The sequence below is a fragment of the Pseudocercospora fijiensis genome, assembly GCF_000340215.1.
Source record: "Pseudocercospora fijiensis CIRAD86 unplaced genomic scaffold MYCFIscaffold_8, whole genome shotgun sequence".
In the NCBI taxonomy this organism is placed as follows: Eukaryota; Fungi; Ascomycota; class Dothideomycetes; order Mycosphaerellales; family Mycosphaerellaceae; genus Pseudocercospora; species Pseudocercospora fijiensis.
In genome coordinates, this window is record NW_006921539.1 from 1939043 (window position 1) to 1965559 (window position 26517).

The 26517-nt window shown below is 47.3% G+C and overlaps 5 protein-coding genes across 5 annotated transcripts; 4 read left to right on the forward strand and 1 right to left on the reverse strand.

Moving 5' to 3' along the window:
- Positions 1-93: 93 nt before the first annotated feature.
- Positions 94-3699, forward strand: MYCFIDRAFT_79481 (uncharacterized protein; the record flags this gene model as incomplete). Its single annotated transcript, XM_007931971.1, has 5 exons — positions 94-1781; positions 1805-1808; positions 2762-2905; positions 2966-2987; positions 3473-3699. The coding sequence occupies 5 exons, from the start codon at positions 94-96 to the stop codon at positions 3697-3699; spliced, it is 2085 nt and encodes a 694-aa protein (XP_007930162.1).
- Positions 3700-5054: 1355 nt separating this feature from the next.
- MYCFIDRAFT_79480 (uncharacterized protein) lies at positions 5055-6191 on the forward strand (the record flags this gene model as incomplete). Its single annotated transcript, XM_007931972.1, has 5 exons — positions 5055-5327; positions 5380-5648; positions 5717-5745; positions 5817-5964; positions 6017-6191. 5 exons carry the CDS (start codon positions 5055-5057, stop codon positions 6189-6191), a joined length of 894 nt encoding a protein of 297 aa, XP_007930163.1.
- Positions 6192-7015: 824 nt separating this feature from the next.
- Positions 7016-7970, reverse strand: MYCFIDRAFT_208795 (uncharacterized protein; the record flags this gene model as incomplete). Its single annotated transcript, XM_007931973.1, has 1 exon — positions 7016-7970. One exon carries the CDS (start codon positions 7968-7970, stop codon positions 7107-7109), a length of 864 nt encoding a protein of 287 aa, XP_007930164.1. The 3' UTR covers positions 7016-7106.
- A 41-nt stretch (positions 7971-8011) lies between these two features.
- Positions 8012-8525, forward strand: MYCFIDRAFT_178036 (uncharacterized protein; the record flags this gene model as incomplete). The annotated part of the gene is made up of 4 exons (XM_007931974.1): positions 8012-8036; positions 8060-8162; positions 8198-8310; positions 8338-8525. 4 exons carry the CDS (start codon positions 8012-8014, stop codon positions 8523-8525), a joined length of 429 nt encoding a protein of 142 aa, XP_007930165.1.
- Positions 8526-8552: 27 nt separating this feature from the next.
- On the forward strand, positions 8553-12213 carry MYCFIDRAFT_63930 (uncharacterized protein; the record flags this gene model as incomplete). The annotated part of the gene is made up of 2 exons (XM_007931592.1): positions 8553-10143; positions 10385-12213. The coding sequence occupies 2 exons, from the start codon at positions 8553-8555 to the stop codon at positions 12211-12213; spliced, it is 3420 nt and encodes a 1139-aa protein (XP_007929783.1).
- Between the last annotated feature and the right edge of the window lie 14304 nt (positions 12214-26517).

Consider the following 26517-nt stretch of genomic DNA (forward strand, 5'->3'; position numbering starts at 1 on the left):
GTGAACTTCCACATCGTTGGTGTGCTCGGGCCCGCCTGACAGCGACCAACGAAGCGCGAAAACGCCGTCGCAATATGATCTTTCTCGCCGGCAATGCCAGCGACGTCGACAAATGGCGTTGTGCGAGCGCCCGCAGGCCAATATTTTGCGCCCACGACAAGCGCGTCGGCCGAGACGGCAAAGCACCAGCACCAGCACCGGCATCAACGACGCACCGCCCACCCCCCGTCACCACGCGACGACGGCACGCATCACCGCCATGCCCCCAACGTAGCATCCCCCGCCCGAGAACGCGAGGTCCCGAACAGCGATAGCAGCGATGGGATGCTGGGGGAAGATGACATCGGAGGCCAACCGCCTGCAAAGCGGCGAAAGCTGAGCCAGACTCACAGTCACCCATCCGGCAAACAGAGCACCCTCGACGCGTTCCTGGCCAGCACGCAGCTGGAACCGCCGACCAAGATCGTACGGCGAGAACCACACGGCCGATTGCAGCAAACGGTGAATGGTGTCCGCCGCACCCTGGTCGCTGACGAAGACGAGCTGCTGCGTCCGTCTCGTAAGCCCGAGCGAGCACAAGCAGTAGCAGGAGCAGCACCACCCCGACCCAGCAACAGTCCCGCCCCGCCACCCCAGCCCTCCACGCCCGCGACAGTGCAGCCGCAGCAGAAGCAGGAGGAGAAAAGGTCTTTGAGAAGTCGCGATGAGGGCCCGAGGCTGAAGAGCGAGTTGGCCGTCTACTTTCCCCATTATGAGGACATCATATTCGATGTGCCCAAAGAGCAGGATTTCGTGACCACAGACACGCTGTTGTACATCACAGACGATGCCAAGAAGGAAGACTCGTCGCCTGCAAAGTCGAGCAAAGCTTCTTCGCACGCGCGGAAGCCGTCTGTTAATGGCGCTGCTGGTCCACCTGCCACGCCGCAACGGAGCTTGTCCACCCAGTTCAATGGCAGCCCCAGTCTGAACCTAGACTTCGTGTCCAACAATCTACCCGACAATCCACAAGATCCCCTCACCGACGACTACTTCCTCAAGTCCCACAAGCGAGCCGAGCGGAAGGAGAAGCAGCTGAGGAACATTGAGCGCGAGCGTGCTATGCATGAGAAGGTGCAGTTGGACCGACTCCTTGATGGACTGCTGGGTCACGACTGGCTACGCGTGCTTGGCATTACTGGAGTCACCGAGACGGAAGCGAAAAAGTACGAGCCAAAGCGAGATTATTTCATCGCTGAGGTGCAAGCGTTGGTCGACAAGTTCAAACAGTGGAAGGACCAGGAAAAGAAGTTGCGTCTCGTGAAGGAGGCCGCCCAGGCTGCCAAGGATGCTGAAGACGAGGAGGGCAATACCACAGAAGGAAGCGTTGAGCCCCCTAGCAGCGACCTCAATGCCTCTGCTGCAAGACAGCTTCAGCAAGAGACCGTGAATGCTCTCCGACCCAAGGCCAGCGGCAAAGGAAAAGATCGTGCGCATGCCTCAGGCTACGCGTCGACATCCCATTCCGCCACTCCTGCTACACCTGCTCCCATCAAGCTGATGCTGCCGCCTGCGCCTCCCAGTCCCGAACTTCCGATCACCAGCTTCTATGCCAAGCCTCATCTCCGCGACGCTGCTCTCAGCAAGACGCGACATGGCCGCAACGTGACTGCTTTTGGCCTTCCGCTTCCCGAAATGGAGGAGAAGGAATTCGAATTGCCTTCCGAGTACATAACACAGGATGCTCTAAGGGCTTCTGCTCGAGAACGTCGGCGGCGGAAGCGAGAAAGTGCTGCGAACTCGTCTGCTTCGAAGTGACGAGATGATACCATAATTATGCATTGATTGCTGTTCATGGCGGCCGAACAGATAGGCAGACCAAAATATGCATTTGGTTGGCGTTCAGCGTGGTAGGTGAAGATGATACTCGGCTTTGGTCGAGAATGACCTGGACCATGCTCCTTCTACTGTGTATGGATACCACTGTAATTGATATAATGCTATCACAGGGACTGGTTATTGACCACCCGAGCTTTCCGCGACCTCACTACTTCCCTATGAACCCTTGGGGTACTCACGAATTCACTTCTGAGCGGTCAAATAGCACAATGCTCACTTGATTTCGATCACATGCCCAGCTACGTGAGTGCGGTTAGCCTGATTTGCAACTTACATTTGACCTCATATGAGTCTCCGAAAGCTTCACTTTGCTGAACCACGAACAAGGTTTGGACATGTCTCGATCGCGATGATTGCACTGAACCTCGACACTCAACCTCGGACATATACCTTTACCCATATCAAGCTCAGGATGAACTCAACATATGACAAGTAACCCTTGCCGACCAATCCGCGGACAGACCGCAGCATGGGCCTCCATCGGCTTGCGACAGCTCTCTTGCTGCTAGCACTCGCGGCGCTTGCAACAGCCTGTCCTCCATTGGAAGAACCAGACCAGGGCTCCAACAATGAGAAACGATGGTGGGCGGTGTCTAACTACGCGAGACTGCCACAAACCGGTGCTCCCTGGCCGCTGTGGCCTCCAGGACAAGTGGACACAACGGTGGTGCGATACTGCTGTAAGAGGACCTTGGTACATCTTCATGTCCAGAGTAGGACTAACGTGAGCTCGACAGTCGCGACCGCCGAAGCCTGGTTGGCCCTCGGGGAGCACATGGAAGAAGCCATCAAGCTCTAGGAGCCAGCATTCAAAGTGTCAACGCTTGAAGTGAAACCTTACGGTGACGAACCAGCCATTCCTGTCTGTGACGACGAGTCCCAGGTGCCTGCCGATATTCTCCGCGTCAATACCCGCAATGATGGCACCTGTTTCGCGAGCAGAATCGGATATGTTCCGACTCGACCGAAAGGCTCTGCATACGGCAACGAGATTCATTGTGATCCCACTTTTGGTCTGTACATGGCTGTGAGTCAGGCACAATGTCACAAATGTATTACTGAGCAAGAGTATACTAATAATCCTCAGAAACATCTTGCTCACGAGCTTGGTAAGACATCTTGTCTATTTGTGATGTATGCATACTGATTCACTGCAGGACACCAGTTCGGGCTCCAACACGAACATCAGAGAGCGGACGCAGCGAAATATGTAGAATTCAATTGTCATCATCACATCGAATATCCACTGGTGAGTATGCTTACACGGTTTTGGCCGTAGGTATATTGACAAGATCTCAGTGGCAACAGATGATTGCTGAGAAGCGGCAGCCCATGTACCAAGACGGGGACACAGTCGAAGACATGTAAGTATCAACTCCCCATGCACAACGCGTACAAATTGCTCAGGTCAAACCAGATGTTACGACTTCATGACTGCGCTACGCTATCGTGCCAGCTCAAGGCATTACCTACCCGAACCAGGCTGGGATAACGAGATGATTGGAGCAAGAATGGGATCGAGAGAATTTGACTGCAAGTCCAGCCAGACTTCCCAATATCAATCACAGACAACAATATTGACGCATATTCCCAGACACTTCCATCATGATTTACTCATCCTTTCAGAACCTGCTGGAGACCGACCTGCATAAGGCTCTCCTGCTGGGATTCTCAATGACGGATCCTGAAAATATTTGGGAGATCGTTCCGGGTAGGGAACAGCAGGATCCCATTGATCATACTGGGCCGTGGAGCGCGATCAGAATTAGTGTGGGCGATATCGAGGGAATCAAGCGGTTGTATCCCGTTCAACTGTGGTAGATAGAGGAAGTTTGATTGCGTTGGGGTGGAATCACTTTCGAACTCTACGCTTCAGATACGTCTGTCTGTGGTATCAAGAGCATACCCGTATGAAGGGAGGAGATGCGTGACGATGGAACGCTGTGTGTGTTCGGCATGCGAGGTGCGCATTCTCGTACATTCACTCACTCAGAATTAAGATCCTCTCTGACTCCTTATTTCGCAGCGAATCAAGACGCTCAGGCAATTGTCAGATTAGTGTCTACAAGGGTGGTACATAATTGAATGGCGCCAGGAGCAGACCAAGAGGCAAGTGGAGCTCAGTTGGCTTTCTAAGAAGTGTCGGGAAGTTCTTGGAGGCACCTTACTTGGATCAATGAACTCGCGCTGAACCGAACCCTTTTCCGAGCTACTGCAGTACAGTACAGCAGACACGTCCTCATCAGGAGCTTCATCTAGGACCACGGCTAAAATGGCGGCGCTATCATCAGAATGCAACGTGAGCGCTATTATCCCTCCTACTGCTACAATTTCAAGCATAACAACCCATTCGATCGCTCGTCCCCGTCTCCTTGGTTAGATGCACAAGCCAAAGATATGCAGAACTCTATTCGCTCTGTACCTACTCGCCTGTCAGCCTGGATTAGCATTGGGATGAAAAAGCTCGCGGAAGAGAACTCACTCGCACGAAAAGTTAAACTCGCTTTTGACTGGACATCTGGATTAGCTGCTTGGAGAAGATGAGATGCTTTCGGAACTTGAGTGAGAAGTTCAGAGTACATGTACTCGCTCGCACAAAGCGCGATCCGCTTTGAAGTTTACTCGTGGCCACGCGGTTTAGGACTGATACGAAAGTCTGTGGATAGAGATATCAATTGCAAGGTCAAACTCGAAGAATTGGTTCAATGTACTCAGGAGACTCATGGAGGACGCCCCAGACCATGAAAGCCTTGTCCTGTAATGAGCGAACCCTCGAGATGCTACTTTGGAACTCTATTGGCTTGTCCTAGCAAGCAAAGTGAAAGGTATCGTGGGATGTTGACTTATAAAGACGACAAGGAGCTCACGGATTGTCTATACCATTCCTCACAAGCAGATCAGATAACTTCAAACAAGACTCGCATTGAGCCTCAGTATGCCTTCACTTCATTGCCGACTAGTAGTCAGCCTCACATTCTGTTCATGTGCAGGTACTGCATGTGCTGCTGCATGTGACAGTCTCGCATGAATGCGCACGAGCACACCTATATCATGCCTCGCCTCGAGCATTACGACCAAACAATAGACACACACACCTTCGACGCACATACCTTGGACACAGACCCAAGGACACTTGTATACCAGTACACATACAGTATACCACTATACAAGCAGCCATGTCGTTGGCACTCTTCCTCCTCCTCGCCCTCCTCTCACTGGCATACGCCTGCGAGCTACCACACCACCACAGCTCAAATACCACCTCGACCCTTACAAAGAAACGCTGGTACAGCGTCGACCACCTCCGCGAAGACACCCAACTCCTCCCCGGTCCATGGCCCGCCGTCGATGACGCCGGCTCCACCCCGATCCGCTTCTGCTTCGAAGACGAAGCCTCCTACAAAACCCTCCACGACCTGATCCGCGACGCAGTCCAACTCTGGGCCCCGGTAAGAACACGCACCCTCGTCTCCACGAAATTTTCCTAACCCTCCAACTCAGGCATCAGCAGTTTCCACCCTAACCATCGAACCCGATTGCGGAGCCGACGAATGGCATTGCATTTGCAGTAAACGCACGCATTGGGATGTCCTTGCGATTGTCGATGTGACGGATGATGAATATGGGAAGACGGCGGCGACGCAGGGACATACGTATGTGGAGAGTCAGGAGAGGGAGAGGAATGAGGAGGGGAGATTTGTTTATCATATTTTGGGGGTGAGGAGGGATGAGGAGAAAATGGGGTTTAGTCGGAGTTGGGATGTTTGTGGGTATGTATTCATTGATTGATTGATTGATAGAGGTGTGGGTGGATGTGGCTAAATACTGGGGTTTTTAGGATTGCGCATGAGTTGGGACATGTTGCTGGTAAGAGAGAGAGATATATATATGCCTTTTTGGGGGTATATGTGGATTTGGTGGGCTGACACAGATTCCAGGACTTGATCATGAACATCAGAGACCAGATGCTGCGAAGGAGGGGTTTCGGTGGAGTTGTGGTATGCTTGAAGATGCGGATTCTGTGCATCACAGGATTGCAGATCGAGATCCGGAGGCGTATGAAGAGGGCGATACATTCGAGAAAGCGTAAGCGAAGAGGCAGAGTTCTGCAGAGCGAGGTAAGCTGACCAGATCACAGATGTGGAGACCTCGCCGTGGCCCGCCGCTACGGGTTCAGCGCGACAGCTCTGATTCCAAAACCCGCACACGTCCTCGGCGCAAACGTCTGGTCGCAGGACCTCGATTGGAATTCGATCAGCAAGTTCTGCCCTTTCTCCTTGATCCAACCAACACTTACTAATTTCTTTCAGTGATGTATCCATCTTACCGCGGCGAGAAACGTCTTTCCGAACAACCGGAAAAAGTCAAGTTCCCTCAATTGGCGTGGATTCGGCGACAGTATCGTGATGAGGCTGGGAAAGCGAAATATAAAGAGATTCTTCCAGCTTCTATCACGGTTGATCCCGAGACGCGGAAATATGATTATAGCAGTTGTCGCATCAGCGAGGGGGATATCGCGAGGATTGCGCAGTTGTATCCGAATGGGCATGAGGACGACCAGGCGGAGGGGTGGGAGCAGGCTGACCCTTGAAATTGGGGATTTGGTCAGCCATGGTTTGGTTCGCAGGATGGGGTTTTGCATCTGCTTGCTGGGCGGTGGCTGGGGGCACGAAGTGATTCTGCCATTTCTAAAAAGTTCGTCGAGCGTTAAGCAATTCTACTTCTCTGTGCTGTTCAGTCCGCTTCAATTGCTCCATGTGTCTTACGAGGTCCTCATTATTGCTCTCATACGTCTAAAGTCCGTTTGAAGGGTTGGATGATGATTGTTCTCACAGCGCGACTCTGTTGCTCTGTCCTACCCGATGATCGATTCGATTCACCTCACCCGTTTCACAATTTCGCGAGTGAAGCAATTCGTGTACTTGAGGCCCTCGGCTTGGCAATCGTCGTTCGGTACTCGAGTGGGCTTAATGTAGCTCATCCTTGGTGCCTACTTTTCACCAAATGGCACGCTGGGCAATCACGGACAATGTGAAGAGCACGCTTCCTGAAGTTCAATGAGCACATGAGGTGTTCGCGAAGAAGGCATTGTCAACTCGACGGGTCGTGATTTCCCCGACGGCGGCATGATGTTTTTACAAATTGGGATTCCTTGCTATGACACCGTTCTCAATGCGGTTTGTTGGTATCTCGCGAGTAATGCTTGAAAAGATGCAAATACCAGTCATTCAGTCGTCGTTATCGTCGTCATCGTCTTCATGGTCTTCATCTGTGAGTGCCTTGGTCGTGCTCCATGGGTTCTTCCCAAGCGGTCTTGGCGTGAATCCTTCAATTGCGCCAGCCATGCGTTCGATTTCATCGGAGTCTGGAGCGCGTGGAGGCTTCTTTGATGGTCGCTTCTCGACTATGCCGTCGGCCATGACTTGCTTTGGCCGGAAGGACGTAGTAGTTTCTCCTCTCTCCGCAGCCAATTCCTTTTCATCCGCAACCTTCTGCCGCCACGCATCAACACGAGCAGCTCGATTCGCCCGCCTCACAGCAGTGTCATCATCTGGAGGGCTGTCGTCTGCGTGCAGTTGAATTTCTGGTTGCTGCTCAGGCGCACGCTCCCAGGCAGGAACCTCACTGAGCTGAGTCCTGACGAAGAGATTTTTCTTGGCGCACTCATTACTGCAGTAATCGCTCATGCCCCTCTTCAGCTTCCACTCTGCGCTGGTGCCCATGGTGTGGATGCGCGGCTTATTCCGACACAACGTGTACCCACATTTGCCATCGATGCGGCGCTCTTCGACGAGGCTGTCAAAGTCGGAAGGCTGAAAGAGACGCACATGCTGAACGAATGCGGCGGCGTCCTTGCTCGTGAAGGCGGAGGCCGCCGGAAGATCGATGAGAAATGTGATCGAGCTCAAGATATGTGACTCTGCGTCTTTTTGACGCTGTATTCTGTGGGCATGGGCAAGGGCGATATTCAAATTCCGTCGATCCTTTTCTGCCTGCGCCTTCTGCTCATCGGACAGCACGGGTGGCTTTTTCGTGGGCTGTTTGAGGATGGACTTGACTGGCCGTGTTGAACGCGAGGCCATGATCTCCATGATGTGTGTTGTTGCTGATCAAGTTCTCTTTGGGGATTGAGATGGACGTTGGGACGCCGCTCGCACGTGCATGTGCATGTGCATGCGAGCACAGACCAGCTTTCACAGCCACTCTCGGTCCGTGCCGTGCCGCGCTGCGCCCCCCGTTCGAGCTCCGTCATCCGTCATAGCGTATGATCGCGTATGCCTCAGGTAGTTCGTCGACCTATTCCCCGACTGCCATTCAGCCCAGCTCTGCTCTGCGTGTCCTTGTTTTGTTGTTTCGGCCTGCCTGCATTGCATCTACTCATATCACACTACATCCACCTCGCCTGGACTGCCTCCATTTCTGCCTGCGGACGTCTCGGAGCCAGCGCATACGCATAAGCACACGCATACGCATGCGCACCTGAGCTCATTGCTTCAGAGCCAGCCCAGGCCAGGCCAGGCCACTTGAAACGACACGCGGACATTGCGTCAATCCCGCCCAGTCCCCACCATCACCACCACTACCACCACCACCGCACCCTCCTCTTAGCGTCCGCCTGCCATTGCTGCAGCTTCTCCCTCCTCTAGGCAGTCCTTGAAGAGGGACGCGATACCATGGCGGCGTTGTTCAAGGTGAAAGCGCTGTATGACTTTGAGGCAAAGGAAGACGACGATCTTGGCTTTCCCGGAGGCCAAGTCATAGATGTCACTGAGGAAGTCGACGACAATTGGTTAGAAGGGACATATGCGGATGCCTCGGGAGCAAGCAAGTCGGGCATTTTCCCGCGCGAATTCGTCGAGAAATATGAGCCACCCGTGCCAACTCGCCCGACCAGACCATCACGGCCTAAGCAGGAGGCCGCTCCCGTACCAGCAGCTGCGCCTGTGCCTGTGCCAGAGCCTCCGGTAGCCGCTGCACAAGAGTCGGACGATGAAGATGAGCTGCCAGCGCCTCCGGCTGCCTCCAAACCGCAGCCGCAGGCCCCGCCAGTGAAGGAGACTCCTTCTAAGAAAGCACCTCCGCCTGTCGCGGCCAAGTCCAATGCCTTCCGCGATCGCATTGCTGCCTTTAACCAGCCAGCTGCTGCTCCCATAGTGCCTGGAGGCCCTAAGCCAGTTGCTGGTGCTGGCTTTATCAAAAAGCCTTTTGTGGCTCCTCCTCCAATGGCCAACTCGTATGTCCCGCCTCCGAAGCCTGCCGAACCCGTACACAAGCCCTACATAAGAGAGGAAGACCCAGAGATTAGGCAGAGACAAGATGACGATCGTGCTGCAGCAGAGGCAGCCGGCTTGACTGCAGCTTCTTCGGAGCAACAAGAGCAAGACGAGCATGCGCAGAAGCCGCAAACTTTGAAGGAGCGCATCGCAAGATTACAGCAGCAACAAATGGAGCAAGCAGCACGGCAAGGCGCGAAGAAGGAGAAGAAGGCTCCCCCGCCGAGGAAGCCCTCAGAGTCATCCGAACATGCTGCGGAAGAGGAAGCCGAGGTAGAGGATTTGACAAGAGAGCGCAGTGCTGACACTGAGCGCCAGTCTTTGGATATGCCTCGAGATCGTGCACGCCTTCCATCATCTCAGCAGCGCAAGCCATCCATCCCAATGTCTCCCATACCTGCAATGCCTGATTCCGAATTAGTGAGCGACGGTAACGAGGCCGATCAGTCTGCAGCAGGCGAGACCACGGAAGATGACACCGGCACCATTGGACCAGAGGACAGCGACGAGAAGCATGCGCCGCTTCCTCCACAACGAGCTGCGTCAGCTGTGCATCCTCCAAAGAAAGAGGCAGACGTTGGGGACGAAGAGGATACCACTGAGGTCGGCGACGATGACGATGAAGAGGACTCTATGGACGAGGAGACTCGTCGTCGTATGGAGCTACGAGAGCGTATGGCTAAGATGAGCGGCGGCATGGGCATGGCTGGCATGTTCGGCCCACCGGGAGGCATGCCTTTGCCAGGCGCCGGCATGCCCAAAAAGCGCAAAGAGAAGAAGCCTAGCGAGGACGAAGCACCATTGTCGCCACCTCAGCCGGCGCAAAGGTTTCCGATGATTCCAGTGCCTGGTCTGCAACGGGTTACCAGCCCAGAATCGAGCCTCGCAGATCGAAATCAAGCTGCTGAAGAGGGCGCTGAAGAAGCAATAGCGCCGCCATCACGCAAAGCGACTCAAGAAGACCGCGCTGTCCCTCCTCCGGTACCGAAAGGTAAGATTCGTCGCAGGTCTGTTGCTTCGAAGCGTACAACGTGTCTCGACAATCAGCTGCAGTGCTTGCACTCGGGACACCATTTCCGTGGACTATCGCTATCTTCCGAAGATGGCGCTGCGCAAATGTCTATGAGTTCGGCGCTCAGCAAGAGTCGTAGGTCATTTTTGTCCAACGAGCATCTCATCTGCACAATTTGTTACTCTGCTGCATCTGAAACTCATGCTGACCTGCTTTCCAGATTCACGCCCATCGCAGGAACGAGGAGTGCCACCTCCAATGCCCAACACAAGCGCTTTACCTACGCCTCGAGCAACGGCGCCAGAATCGCGTCCTGTGCCACAGCCGCCGCCTCTTGCTGCCCCTCAATCGCCCGGGCCAGGCTCAGAGTCTGACGACGAGATGTCAATTCTTGCTCCAAACACAGCGGCTGAAACGAGTGGCGCCGAAAACACAACCCCCCTGCCTATCCGCACAAACACAGCTGGCGCTCCGCCCGTGCCTGGATCTGCGGCACCTCAGTCGCCGGAGAACAGACGCGCTTCGTACTTTGGCATTGGTGAGCCGCAGTCTGCCACATCGGACAAGAGGGCCAGCCGACCGCCTCCTCCAGTGCCTGCTTGCAGCCCTTTAACCTCCCCCCGACCGGCGCCTCCTCCGCCACCATCTCAAGGGCCAAGCAGGGCTGTTACAGCTCTTCAGCAGGAAGGCGATGAGCGCGGCGAGAGTGACTATGAAGGCGACTACGACACTGATATTGCTTCAAGCGCGAAACACAAGGACGCCTTGAAAGCACACATTCGGGATGACAGTTATGATGGCAGCATCACGGCAGACGATCTCAGCTCACCCACTGCTCCAAGAGCTGTCCCTCCGCCGCCACCCTCTCAAGCACCACCAAAATCGCGTCCTTCAATGGACGCGCCTAGAGCTGCTCCTCCTGTGCCTCCTAGCCGTCCTATACCTGACTCTGTTGGTGCGCTTGATGGGGATGAGTATGATCCATACCGATATGAGCCTGGACAGCAGCGGGGTGCGCCGCCACCTGTCCCAAGCGCTGCTCCGATGCCGCCTCGAGGGCCCGAGCGTCGTGAAAGCTCTGCTGACGACCTGTATGCCACATCGCCTCCTCGCAAGTCGATGGATCAGCCTGCACGAGCAGTGCCTGCCCCGCCGCCTACCGACACTGCGTCACGAGCGCCACCAAGGCAATCCCTGGACGTGCACAGATCGAACACTACTCGACGCTCTATGGACCAACCGCGGCCATCGGGCGATAATGGCCAAATGGCTCAAGACGTTGACTTGGCTGAGAACACTACCTGGTGGGCAGCCGCTAAGGCACTGCCACCTAGCTTACAAAGCAGAAATGGTGTGGACATTCTTTCCGAGTCTGAGGAGTCGACAACATCAAAACGTGGCGGGCGCTCCACGGTATCAAAGGAAATCTACATTTTGTACTTGGACTACAGCCAGACGATAATCACTGCGCGTTATGACGCAAGTAATCCTGCAGATGTCCAGCTTGAGCAGCAGCACAGACCTCCGCCACCAAAGCTCAGACAGGATCAGCTCGAGGCCTACTGGAACCAGTTTGGACGCAACATCTCCGAAGCCGTCAATTCTCTTGGCCACAGTAAGAAGGACACCACGGTAGGCGATGGTACGCCTGCTTCACTCCCAGCCGACCTAATCAAGGCCAATCCTGCTGCCCTCCTACCCATCGGCAACAAGGCGTACGGCGCTGTCGTCTATGCCAACCTCGCGAACGCTTCTACTCAGCAATTCGACGAGATCCGTCCTGGGGATATCGTGACGCTAAGAAATGCGCGCTTCGAAGGCACCCATGGCGCCATGAAGCATAAATACAGGGACGAATACGGCCCTCTGCACGTCGCCGTTGTGGAGGAGTGGGACGGTACGAGACGAGCGATCCGTGCTTGGGAGCAAGGTCGTTCAAAGTCTAAGGTCAGGAGTGAGAAATTCAGACTTGGTGATCTCAGGTCTGGAGAGGTGAAAGTTTGGAGAGTTGTCGGACGGGATTGGGTTGAATGGGAGACGAGCAGTTGAGAGTGGCAAAAGTGAAAGTGTTTATACGGATGGAAGGAAGTAAGAGAAATGCATGTAGCGTAAACGCAACTTACTTTGAATTTTTTGTTGTTTGAGATATGCATTTTGGGCATCGAACATAGCGTCGTATTTTGTGAACCACGAACCACTGTGATTGATTTTATTTTCTTGCTGAAATTCATATTTCGTGATTTCCCCGTATGAGATGCGGTATGTCAGGTATGATGCGCTGAAGTGGTGGTCTAGCAGCAACAGTCAAGCATTTCGACTTCCTAATGCCATTGAGGTTGAGTTTTTCATCGTCCTTTACTGAAAGTTTTCTTCGAATCGGACGGAGTTCTTCTGGTGATCTTCATTCGAAAATTTTTGTCCTTTGCTGCTTGGGATTTTGAGATTCTTTCTTCTTCTTCTTCTTCTGAAACAAGGCTCAAGGCTCCTCTTCTTGAGGGATGAAGGGTGTCTTTCTTTCTCTTTCTCACTATTATGCTTCCTGTCTGCCCGTTACCTTTTTTTTTATCAGAGAGAGAGAGACTGACTGACTGACTGGATCCTGCTGAGTTCTTAAGATTCGTCGGCCTCGTCCCCTTTTGTAATGCTTCATTCAGATTAGGCCGGAAGATCTTTCTTTTGGTTAGCGTTGGATTTTTTTTTTTTTTAAAAAAAAAATGCTAGAATTCTTATTAGAAGTGCTGTCTGCAGTGGCGGAGGAGCATATTGCGGATAGAGAGCTTCGAACTAGCTAACTAATCCTTGTACTAGCTTAGCGTTAACACTGCCCTTAGCGAGGGGATAGCGGAAGTTATAAGCTTCTAGAGGAGCGCGTATACAGCGCTATATAAGAGCAGTAATCTTATATAGCAAGCGCGGATTAGCCTAAAGTTAGGCTCGAAGCTACTCTATACGATTAATAGACTATAGATCCTTTAAGTACTATAACATCTCTTGCTTCTTACGAGCCTTATCTTAACCTACCTGCTTAGCTCGCTAGGCATCGAGCCTATCGCGCTGCTACTTAGTATAAGCAGCTAAGTTAGTTATCGAATTAACTAGCTTAGTATTAGGACGTAGTAGCGTAGAAGAAAGAACAAGCCCTTCTAGAAGTAAGCGTTATAAGCGACGACGGACTAGGTCGGCATATTAAGTTACTACTATAGGTAGTACTTTAACTGTCTTAAAGCGGTTATAGAAGTTAAAAGGTGCTTCGAATATAATATCGTCTAGACTACGTACCCGCGAGACGCTAATATAGGTTAAGCCGATAGTAAAGTCCTTCTTAGAGATATCTAGAACGGCTTTATCTAAAGTTATGCCCTATGCCTTATAGATAGTAATTGCGTATGCGATTATTAAGGGGGACTACGTACGTATATACGGACTGTTCTAGTTCTAATTGTATAGCTACTCTCGTCGAACTAGAACGACTAGTACTACGCTACGAGGCAACCCTCTACTGCTATCCTCGTTAAATTCCTAGTTAAAGGTTAGCCCGGAGTATTTGTTAAGCTTAATAAGAAGGACGGTAGGCAAGCGCTAAAGGATGTTATTAGGATTATTATTAGTAGCTTCCTAGATAATGTTAATAACGGTGCCTATACTACTGTTAACGATACCTCCCTTAGTCTATAGATTCTGCGTAACTATAATACGGGCACCGATATATAATAGCAACCGCGGGTATAGATTGCTACTGTTCTCGTACGATGTCTTAGCTGCCTCGGCGCTAACGTAATTAGCCTTAGCGACCTTAATAGGAGTGTTGTTATCTCGTATAGCGTCTTAGTTATAGGCGTTAACTTGCTTCTTATATAGGTAAAGCCGAATAGCGGCCTTAAAGGCGTCTTGTTCTGCTTAAGATAGTAATGTCTTTATACGGGAATATAATGTCTCCTAGTAAGATATAGTTATACTAGCTAGAGCATTTCGAAGGCCCTCTAAAGCATCGCGGAAGGCAATAGATCGGGGATTATTACCCTACTATCGATAGATTACGCTTAGCTAGATAGTCTAGTTAAACAGTTAATAAGCCTCGTATCTAGCAATGTCCTTAGGCGTACGGAGGTTAGCAAGCTTTAAGAATAGTAGCTTGCCGCCGACGGGCAGAAGCTAGTTAAAGTTACCTGCAATAGTAATATATCTACCGCTAAATAGGAGAGTAGTATCGGGTCCTTAGCTCTATAGAGCGGGATAACTAACCTAGCGAAGTCGACGATCGATCTAGTAAAGTATAGTAAGGTCTATTATAGACTTCTTATTAATAATGATATACTTAATCTAGCCTATACGATCTTAGAAGTTAGTAAGCGCCTAGCTATCTAGCGGAATATACTCTTTCATCTTTAAGGGCAACTTAAAGAAGCTATGCAAAGTACTGCCTTTAATGCTATTAGCAGTAGTACCCGTAGGTGCTAGTCGGATAATAGGATTCTCTATCTAAAGATCCGGATATCTAGTATCCGAGTTATTAAACTTATCGGTAAGTGCTTCGAGCTTTAATAAGACGGTCTCTATAACGTATAACTTGCTAATACTAGCTTTCCCGTCGACGTTAAGGAGGAATGTAGGCGTATTTATATCGTCCGTCTAAGTACGCTAATAATTGACAACCTTGTTATACTATAGCTCCTAAGCGTTAGACAAGCCGTTAATACGCTAATCTAGGTCTGTAGGTATACCAATTCTCTATACTTTACGTGCTATAGTTCCTCGCTTATACTTCTACTAGTCTTTAATATTATTAATAGTAATACCGTATCTACCGATATAGGTACTCTAATTATACTCCCTATCGACTTCTCGGTTACTAAGGTCGTTAAGATCTTCTAGCATCTCTATAGGGTTGCGACCTAGTAATATACTAGCGAGTAACTCCGCTTCTAGTCGCTTAACCTCTAGATCGTAGACTTTATCCTTAAATAGGTCTTCTATAGGCTTAGGAAGATTAGTGCCTATATAGTTATCCGGATACTTATAAAAGAGCTTATAGGCTTCGTAGGCACTAGCCTATATATCGTAGGATATGCTCGGATCTTCCTCGTAGGTATATAGTAGGCTAGGATAGTTCGTATTAAACTTATAGTAAAGGAGGACTTTAGTGCGGTACTAGTCCTCGTATGTTCTATCTAGACTATCGGGGATAGCACTATACTTTAGATACTAATTAATAATACGTACCTTCGCTCGAGTACGCTTCTTATAGGTATCGAACTCCTACTTAGTAAGAAACTCGAAGAGAGTAAGGTCTAGGTTAGCGACTAAGTTAGAGTAGTTAAACTTCGCTTTAGGAATAGCATATCGGTTTAGGTACTTTAATAGAGGCGATTGTCCCTAAGTAACTATTTGACTAGTTGTTAGATTAAAGCGCTTAACCTTCGACTAATATTCTAGCTTGCGACAATCGAAGTTCTAAACCTTGCGTAAGCCTTAGGCAAGCGGTAGATCGAGAAGAAGGTATATCTCTTCTTAAGCAGAGATGTTACGTTCTCTAATCATCTTGTTTAGCATCTTAGCGATAAAAGATACTATAGGTCGGCTCTCGTTAATTCTCGGTAGCACTTTCTACCTAAGCTCGATTAATGATTTACTCCGCTTCTCTTACTTAGTATAGTACTTGCTAAGATAGTCGACGACAGCGCCTTTGTCTATATAGATAGTAATATCGTTATTCGCTCCCTATGCTATCTAAACGGTACGGTTGTAATTAGTTATGCGTGTATTATTACGTAGACTATTATATATCTAATATCGGGGATTTAAAGAACGGGTTACTTCCCTAGTATTAGGATAATTCCTACGTAGGTAGTAGAAACGGTACTAAGTAAGCCTACTGTCCTTATTCTTCCGCTAACAGTATTCGTAGCCGCATTTATAACGCTATACACGATTAAGGTTTATTATAAGATGCTATTAAGAGTTAAGAATGTCGCCCTTCTTAGCCTAGAGGATTGTAGGCTTATTAGGCTTAGGCGCAGTTCGTCGAGGCGTAGGGTTAGTAGCCGTAACATGCTTGCTCTAGAACTTAGCTAGGTCGTTGCAATAGCCCTCGTTATATATTATCGGCGGTAGTAGAAGGATCTTGCTATCGATCTAGTATTCCTTTAGCTATACTACTCTATAATTGTAAGAACTGCTACGGGCTTAGAATTCAAACCGATTCTAGTAATTAGTAACGCTAAACTTCTTCGTTATTAACTGTATTACGAACGTATAGCGGCGGTAGAAGTAGTACGCTACAATCGCCGGGTTCTCGCGGATATTGTCTCTACTAGTCTTAACCCGCTAATGCTCGTTGCCGCTAGATAGAATATTAGGTATATATCGCTAAAGACTCTACTAGTAATTGTTAGCTGCACTATAAGTTAAGAAGAGACGTAGACAACTAATAGCCTTAACGTAGTTCTCTAGCTTATTAGTCTTACTAACCTAGTACGCGCGAGTACCCCGAAGACTATTACTATATCGAACAATATTAGCAAGTAGACGCCGGGATTCCTCGTTATTCCGAATTCGAAGTTAGAGCCGCTTTAAGCTCCTCGACAGTAATCTCCTTATATTAAGGATTCTACTATATAATATAGTCTGCTTTCTTACGTAACTGCTTTCTTATAAGAGTGTTTAAGCTAACGTATCGGAATCGCGGATATAACGCAAATCGGTAGCGGCGAGGTCTAGTGCTATTATCCTACTTAATAAGATACTTAAGATAGTTATCGTACGACATACCGCGCTAACGAGCCTTAACGAACTCTCTAGATCCCTATAGGAATAGCGTCGGGAATGCTCTAGATATAAGACGCTCGGTCTTATTAAACTTATCTAAAGGTACTAGATCGAACGGTAGCATTGTAAGCTAGGTCTAGTTAGCTACTATATCTTCGTCCCTAGACGTATCTATCTAAGAACGCTATATTCGGCGCTCTATAGCTTCTCGTCGTATACGGTCGTTACGCTAGCGTCGCTAATTATCCTACTTATTAAGCAAGTCTTAAATCTGCTCTCGCTAGCCTTATAGAATGTATGCTTAGGGAAGAGCCGACTCTTCTAGGTAGTCGGCAAAGTTGTCTTCGGTATCTTCTTTAATAATAGGGCTAGCGTTGTCTTTAGCGTTATCTCTAGCTAAAGCTTGTATTACGTCTAGAATTAGCGGAGGTAGTAGAAGCTATACTTTATCGTATTCCTTAATATTTATACGATAAAGAACGGACTCTCCTTCTTAACTGTCGGGTAGCTAAGACAGCCGGTCCTAGTCGATAGTTATACTAGTATAGTCTAGAGAGTTAGTAATTAAGTGTTTAAGCTACACCTTTACTACCTATCTACGGACTTTGAAATCGCGTATAAAGATACGTCTAGTAATCTTATCTCCTTAAGCAGGACGGAGGACTACTGTTTTAATATATTTAGGCACTAATAGCAACTCCGACTAAACTTTCCTAGTATCGCGTAGAAAGTTAACTACGTTGTTCTTATACCGCTACTAAGCACCCTTAATTAGCCGCATCTTAACGTAGATATAGATACGGGCGATAAGAATCTCCTTAAGCATAGTTAGCTCTAGTAGATCCTCGCTATTAAGCCCTATAGGCTATAGACCTAGATCTATTCGATTGTCGCTCGATATAAGGTCCGGGGAAAGATATAGCTTCTTATTGTCTCCGGTCTTGCGGTAGCGGCGATAGATACTAAATGTTAGAGACTTAGGATTGTTATCTAGCTCTATATTAAACTACCGCTCCTTGTAACCTCGGCTACGAGTGCTAGTATTATCGATAAGATCTAGATTCTAGCAGTATTTAATCTTCTTATCTTTAAGCTGCTAATAGAAGTCCTGTACTAACTAATAATCGCCGTCGTATAATACCGCAATATTAAGATCGCCTACTATAGGGTCTACTATACTAGCATCTAGAAATAGAAGCTCTATATCCTCGAGAAAGTGTCGCTCTATCTCTTGCTATTACTAAAGTTAGGCTTCGTATACGCGACTACCTATACGGATAGGACGTGTGCCTGCTGCTTCTTGCTAAGCTTTTATTAAATTGTAGCAGCTAGCGTAGCATGTCTTAAGCTCCTCTTCTAGTTGCTCGGAATTAGCGTTTATAAGGAACTTAAAGCGCTAGCTTTCGTGCTTGTTAGCTATATACTACTTTAGTATTATTAGATCGTCTAGGTTATAGCCTTTAGCGTAGTAATTGCAAGTAGAATAGGTACGGCTCTTAACGCCTAGTACGCGGTAAAGTCGGGTAATATAACAAGGTATATTATAAATGTCGTAGTAGAAGAATACGCGGTTGTCTAGTATCTCGTCGTCTAGATCGAGACCGCTAGTAATACCTCTACTCGGTAGGTTGTCGCTTCTAAGAGGATCGGTCGGAAAGTCTCTAGTAGAAGGCATTACGTCCTTTTGCGTACGTTCTATAGCTCTAGCGATAATTGTATCGATACTTAGAGTTTAAGACACTTCCTTACTAGCGCGACGTCGTTATCGATATAAGCGAGAGATGTCGGTCTATATATAACGTACTTTAGCGGTTACTAAATCGTCGCTACTATATTAACCGCGATACTAAATGTCTCTAGGATTACCGAAGGATAACGACGACCCCTATATTAGTTAAGAAGGCGGAGGCGGTATTAAGCGGTCTAGCGGAGGCGGCATTAAGCGGTCTAGTAGAGGCTTCTTAATAGGATCTCTAGTACGAGGAATAACTAGAATGTTGCTTAATATAGAGGAAGGCGGCGCTAGAGGTATAATATTAGGTATAGAGGAAGGAGCTAGTAACGACTAAATCTAGATTAGCGTAGATGCAGGTCTAGTAGCACCTAGAGCAGGACGACTACGCTTTATAGAAGCATTATTGTTATTATTATCTGCTCGCTTTCTTTTACTACTCTTCTTCGCGGTATTAGCAGTGCGATATAAACTATACTAGCGTAGAGTACGCTTTCCCTTTATAAAGCAGCGAACCTTCTTCTTCTTGCTATACTTACCTATATAACGCAGCTAATCTACGCCTTTAATGCTATCGTTATTATACTCGCTATTAGACTTCTCGCCGGCGTCGGGTCGATCGGTAGGCGTATCCTTCTTTAGTAGACCGCTAGGTAGATCGCTACTAGGTACGCTAGTAGCTACTTCTCCGTACTAGTAACTAAATTGCTAACGGACTTGCGCTATATATAAGTATATCGGCGTGTTCTGCTAGATAATAGCCTAAATCTCGGCTATTAAATTAATATAATAGCGGGTCTTAGTAGTATATAGGGCAGGCTTAATAGCCTTCGCAGTGTGCTACTTAAGATGTATAAGTAGGACATACTTAGTAGTATTGTAAGCCTCCGTATTATGTTCTACTATTACGTCGTCTATTTGCTTCTCGAGGTCGCGAATTATAGGTATAACTTCTTTCTTAAATAGTCGCTCGAGTCGGCGCCTAGTTATACGGCAAGCATTATAGCGGTAGACTAGTGCTTAGTCGCGAAAGGTATATAGATCGGCGCTACGCTTAGTATTCTTAGTGTTTAAAGAGAGCGTATAAGAAGTGCTCGAGGCGTCGCAAATAGCGAGCTTCGACTATAACGCTATCTTGCTATTATTCGTTAGTTATCGTATAGATCGCTACTAATATCTAATCTAAGCGAGGTATATTCGGTAGGGAAGGCGATAGAGAGCCTAAGAATCGGAAGTCGTAATGCGAAGAAGCGAAGTCGCGAAGTCGCAAAGGAGGTCTCTATTTGTAAGTAGTCCCGGCGAAGAGAAAGACTATACCCGAATAGGAATAGGATACGGCTTCTTATATATAACGGAATTTACGAGAAGCTAGTATAGACTATAAAGAACATAACTTTATTTATAAAGCATTCCCTACTAACTGCTACTATATACGTACCTTTGCAAGCGCTAGTACTTAGAGAGAGGGGGATAGTCGTTCCTCCTAAACCCCCTCCCTTACCGCGTAGAGTGCTCCTAACTTTTGCTAACGTTAGCGCTTAGAGGGAGGGGGATAGTCGTTCCTCCTAAACCCTCTCCCTTACCGCGCGGAATGCTCCTAACTTTTGCTAACGTTAGTACTTAGAGGGAGGGAATAAACCCTATCTCTTACCGCATAGAGTACTCCTTCTACTAACGTTAGCGCTTAGAGGCTATATAACGGAGACCTTATATTCGAGGTAACTACGAAGTCGCGAACAACTATCTAAGAGGTCGTAGGGACTAAGTGTTTAAATAGGGATCCGGAGGTGCTAAGCTACGGTACGGCCCGTACCGGGCTTTTACGTATTAGACTCGTATATAAAGGGCTTGCCCGTAACATTACCCCCCCCTTTAAAGCGGTCGCATCCCTAAGACCTTCTTTTAATAGCGCAACTGCAGTTGCATTCTAAACTGTGTCTTCCTTGCTTTCCGCGGCGCCGGCGTTATCTAAATGCGCGCTAGTATACGCCGACGTCGTAGACTTAGCAATACCTACCTTATTTACTAACCGCGCCTTCTGCCGCGTAGTATCCTTACCTAAGGCAATATAGCTAGTAACAAGATGTAATAGGTTTGTATACGCTTCTATAAGTGTAGTAACCCTAGCATTATTATAATACTTACTCTAAGTAGGTACGAGACCCCCTTTATAGAGCGTAGAAGACTAAATAGTCGCACGGGTTGTAGATCGGGTAACGCGGGTATGCTAAGTGTTAGCTAAGCTAGTCGCAGCATCGCTGCCGATAACAGCATTAATAGGCTTAGTAGCCGTTGTCTCTTCCGTTACTTCCTCGTGCGGCACCTAGTCCTTTAGCGGCTAGAAGTTCGCTAGTTTAGACTTGTTTAGGTAGTTATAGTAAAAGTCTATAACTAATATACGAGCATTTTTAATTACTACCTTAGAGGGCTCCTATATTGCCTCTATATCTAAGTACCCTTTCTACTAAACTAGATATTTCAAGCTCTTTCCGTTTCCTCTAGAATCTAATATCCGCTTAACCTCGTACTTATCTTGCGGTCGATTATCCTCGCCTATAACTTTAAGAGGTAGCGGGCGTGCGGTATAATTACCGTAATAGGGTCGTAGATATCGCGGGTAGAAAGAGTTATAAACTCGAATACGCGGAGGAAGGTCGACCTTGTAGGCGCTATTTAGATTATCTATAATAGTAACTAGTCCGTACTAACGAATGTCGAACTTCTTCGAGGGTCGGGTCGTTTTCTAGTTCGTAGTACTAATATATACCTTGTCTCCTACGCTATAGCGAGGAGTTAGCGTACGATGCTTATTAGCGTTGTTAGATTGTATAACTTATACGAGATTTAACTATTCTCGGAGGTGCGAGTAAACTTCCGATATACGCTTAGCGAAACGGTTAGTAGAGGCTGCATCTAACCGCTGCTTAGTTAGTAAGAGCTTCGCTAGAATGTCGAGATTAAGGTCAATGCGAGGGTAGCGGCCTTTCTCTACGTAGAATAGGGATACGCTAGTAACCTTAGAGATATAATTGTTTCGTACTATTTCCGCGAGCGGGTAGAGATCTACCTAGTTATCTTAGGCGTAGTTTATATAGGCGCGGACATACTTCTTAACCTCCTTATTAGTGTTTTTAGACTAACCGTCCGTCTTAGAGTAGAAGGCAGTCGATAACCGTTGCTCTATACCTAACAGTTAATATAGACGCTTCTAGAAAGCGGATACCTACTATAGTCCTCGGTCGGATATTAGGCCTATCGGGAGGCCGTAGTGCGGATAATAGTACTTTAAGAAGATATAAGCTATATGTTCGGCTTCTATCGATAGTACGGGTAGTAGGTATACTCCTTTTGCTATACGATTAGTAATAGTGCACATATTCTTATATGTTTAACTATCGTACGACCCTATAGACGGTAGGAGCTATACGATAAAGTCTATAGCAATTTTATCCTACAGATTGAAGGGTATAGGCATAGGTCGTAAGAGACTAGGATACTAAGTCTAATTAGGCTTTGTCGTACGGCATATATAGTATCTTTGTATATATTCGCGGACGAATTGCGACATGCCGGGCTAGACGAAGTTCCGAGACACTAGATCGAACGTCTTAGTTCGCCCTAGATAGCCGGCACTAGGTGCATCGTAGTATACTCGTAGAATAGTATTATATAGGTCGTAGTCGCTAGGAGGAATAAATACGCAATAACCTCCGTAACGGTTCTTAAGGTATACTAACCCTCTAACCTCGATAGTATCTTGCTCGTTTATACGGTATTTGCGCAGAATAGTCACAGGCTTGCGTTCTTCTAACTATGCTATTATCTCCTTTATAGCGTCGCTCGTATAGGCCTTACGTACGGCACTTAAGATCGCAGAGTCTTAATAAGGTTATAAATTAGGAGTAGCTATAATCGTAGCGGCGATTAATCGGTCTAGTATAAGAACAGTGCGCACCTGCTATACTAGTCGTAGGTCTTTCTTATCCTGCGGTTTGTCTTAAGGCCGCCGAGTTAAAGCGTCGGGTTTAGTGCCTTAGGTACTAGGACGGTATACAACCTTAAAGAAGAACTAAGAGAGGAATTTAGCCTATCGGGCCTACCGGCGATTTAGCTGCTTGCTACTTATAAAGTATTTAAGGTTCTTATAGTCGGATAGCACTAAGATTAGCTTTCCTTTAGCATTAGAGAGATTCTTAAACTCCGTGCCGTCGGTAAACTCGTAAGCTATTAATTCCGGCCTCTACTCTTCGAATGCCTTAACTATAGCTATTAGCTCCTTGTCGTAGATGTCGTAATTGTACTCCTGCGGGTTTATCTTCTTAGATAAGTATACGATAGGTCGAAGTATATTGTTAGTGCCTCTCTATAATAGCACCGCTACCGTTACAAAGTCGGATACATTAGTCTCGAGTACAGTTTCTAGACTAGGCTAAAAGTGCGCGAGGACCGGAGCTTCTACAAAGGCTCTTTTAAGAGTATCGAAAGCTGTTTAGCATTCCGGTAACTAGTTCCACTTCGGTGTATCCTTAGTACGAGTAAGCTACGTTATAGGAAGTGCGATACGCGAGAAGTTACGGATAAAACGCCGGTAGAAGTTAGCAAATCCGAGGAAAGAAAGCATATCTTTTACATTCTTCGGGGCTTCCTACTCCTAAATAGCGGAGACCTTCTCTAGGTCTATACGTATACTATCCTTGCCGATAATAAGCCCTAGGTATTTCGTCTCTTAAACGTAAAACTCGCATTTGTTAATGTCGAGTTAAAGACTAGTATCTAGTAGTTTCCTTATAACCTTCTCGATATGCTAGTAGTGCGCTTCCTCGTTATCCGAGAAGACTAAGGTATCGTCGAAATAGGCGGATACAAAGTCGTCGAGGAAGTCGCGAAGGGCGTCGTTAATGTACGACTAGAACGTACTAGGAGCGTTATAGAGCCCGAAAGGCATTACTAGACATTTAAACTGTCTATAACGCGTCGTAAAGGCCGTCTTCTATTTATGCCTAGCGGCAATACGGATGCGGTTAAAAGCAGTAATAACGTCTAACTTAGTAAAGAACTTCTTGCCGCTAATCCGGTTAAGGGTATCTTGAATTAGAGGGATAGGATATCTGCTTTTTATAGTAAGCTCGTTAAGTGCTCGGTAATCGATATATACGCGCAGCCCCCTACCCGGCTTCTTAACGATTATAACGGGCGAAGCGGCGGGTAAGTTACTACGCTATATATTGCCTTTCTCGAGCTAGTTATCGAGCTACTTCTTAATAACTGCGTTTTCTAATGCTAATATAGGGTATAGGCGCTTATACGGAGGATTACCTTTCGTAACGATCTTATAGTCTATACTAGGTCGGTAAGGGGGTAGTTTAGACGCTTCTCTACGGACAAAGAGCTAAGCGAGGTAATAATATCTCTTAGGAAGTTTGCGTAGCACTTCTTCTATATTGTCCTGTTCGGCCTCGGTCTTAGCTATAAATTTCTCGTAGTCGGAGATTGATATAGCGTAGTTGTTTAATTAAACGGCGCCTTGCTCGGCGATTGAAATATATATAGCGTAAGCGAAGGCTGCATTCCTAGAGTAGATAGGCCGTGCCGTTATAGCGTAAGCTAATAGGGCGTATATAGTTACCGGATCTATAGTAGACTTCGCTATATAGGTTTCGTTAGAGTTGATCTATATCGTATGAATCTCCGTATCTTCTTTAAGGCTTAATCTCTTTAAAGTTGCGAGGTCGATCTATCGAATGCGATTACCGATCTGTTCTACGGACACCTTTACGGGCGGAGGAGGCTCTTGTCCTAAGATATCCGGCCTAGATAGGAAGTCCTAATATCGAGGAGTCCGTATCGCTTTAGGTTAGGAGATTATAGGAACTAAGATAATCTTAGGGTGCTATAAATAATCCTTGTAGATAGGATCGTTGAACGTAAGTACTTAGTTTCGCTAGTCTTTCTTAGATTAGTATTTAGTATACTAGCTAAACCCTAACACTATATCGTATTCGAGATCGTCTATAACGAAGTATCGTACCTACTCGGTATATCTACTAATGTTCGTATTAATAGTGCATACCTCGCCGATAAGCTTCTACGTATAGCTGCTATCTACGAGTCTAAGAGCGACCGGCGGAATAGCAGAGGTTCTAATATTGTGTTTGCGTATATAGGATTTACGGATGTATTCTATATTAGCTCTATCGTCTAGAAATAGTTCTACGTCTTATGTTTCTACTATCTTCTATCCGACTTTGCTATTAACTATAAAGTAATAAGAGATAGGAGGCAATTTATTAGATTCTTCTTCTATAGACGCCTTTAATAAAAGTGCTCTCGGTTTATATAGAGGGGATAGAGTTAATACATCCTATATCGGACTATTACTTGTTACGCTTAAGTAATAGTCTAAGCATTTCCCTAGCTATTGCTAGGAGCGCCTAATCGGCGCGTAGAAGGGCGCTCGTATTCGTCGAGCGGGCAAGCGGCTTTACTAGCGGAGTATCCTAGTCGGCGGTAACGGATACACGTACTAGAGGTTACTAGTTAGATACGCATTTCGGCAGTTATAGGTTCTAGATTCTTAAACTTATCTAGACGCTTATTCTATAGGCGTAGTAGCTTGCTAGTGTTTAGCGAGCGACTACGCGGAGCCTTAGCTAAGACGGTAGAAGCAATAGCTATATATGCGGCTGCGGCGGTTCCTAGTAGTAGAGCCTTGCCGGTAGGAGGTATAGTCGTAGTCGTATTTGTAGCATTCTTCTTTGCTGCTTCGGCTGCCTTCTTAGCTATGTCTGCTAATTTCTTTGCGGTATCGTTAGTAGGTAGCTTACGAGGGAAGTCGATCTCTAAGCGCTTAAGCTTGTACTTAATGTCCTAGTACAACTTAGCTAATCCGTTTTTAGAGTAATATACTTCTATTACGAGGCGGTTGCGGTATTTGAAGTTAAGTTTCTTCTCGAGACGACGTATAGCTAGCTTCTTGCTATATACGTCTTCTAAGGAAGGAATACGAGCGGCGTACTACTAATACTTCGCATAGAAGGAGCTAAAGTTCTTAGAGTTACCCTACTTTAGCGCATCTATCGAATCCTAAGCCTTTTCGATACGGTCGTGCTCGGTAAAGTACTTATCTATAAAGTCGAACATCTCTCGAACGGATTTAAACGGCTTAGATAAAGTAGTTAGGTCCTTGCGCAATAGGACTATTAGGACGTATAGCTTTAATATCTTATATACGAGACTATTAGGGTCGGTATAACCGTAGATAAAACGTAGAGCTAACGAGACATCGCGGAAGCGAGTAATACCGAGCTTAGTGCCGAGTGTAGTATACTAGGTATTAAGATCGATCCTAATAATTTGACCCTTAGAGTCGCGATCTCCCTTGAACTTAGTAGGCTTGTCTACATTACGAGAGGTCTTGAACTTATCGTATAGTATCGGGTCGTAGCTAACCGGATTAATAGCCTCTTCCTCGTCTAAGCTATCGCTATCTAAACCCTTTGCTAACTTTAACTTCTTAATCTTCTTGCCCTTCTTAGACTTCTTAGACTTCTTAGATTTCTTAGGCTTCTTACCTTCGTTATCGGAGGAGTTATTATCGGAGGAAGAGGGTAGATTGTTATCTCTACCCGTAAGGTCGATTAGTAGCGGCTTACTGCCTATACTAGCATCGCCCTTATTATTATTATCTCTAGGCGGTAGAGGTAGCGGGCTACCGCGACGCCTACGCGATAGGGATCGAGAGAGCGATAATCGGCGATCGTTAGGCGAATTAGTACGAGAAGTAGGGCGACTACGCCGAGCGTCTACGAGGTTACTCTTAAGTTAGCGGATCTTAGTATATAGATTAGCTATATCTT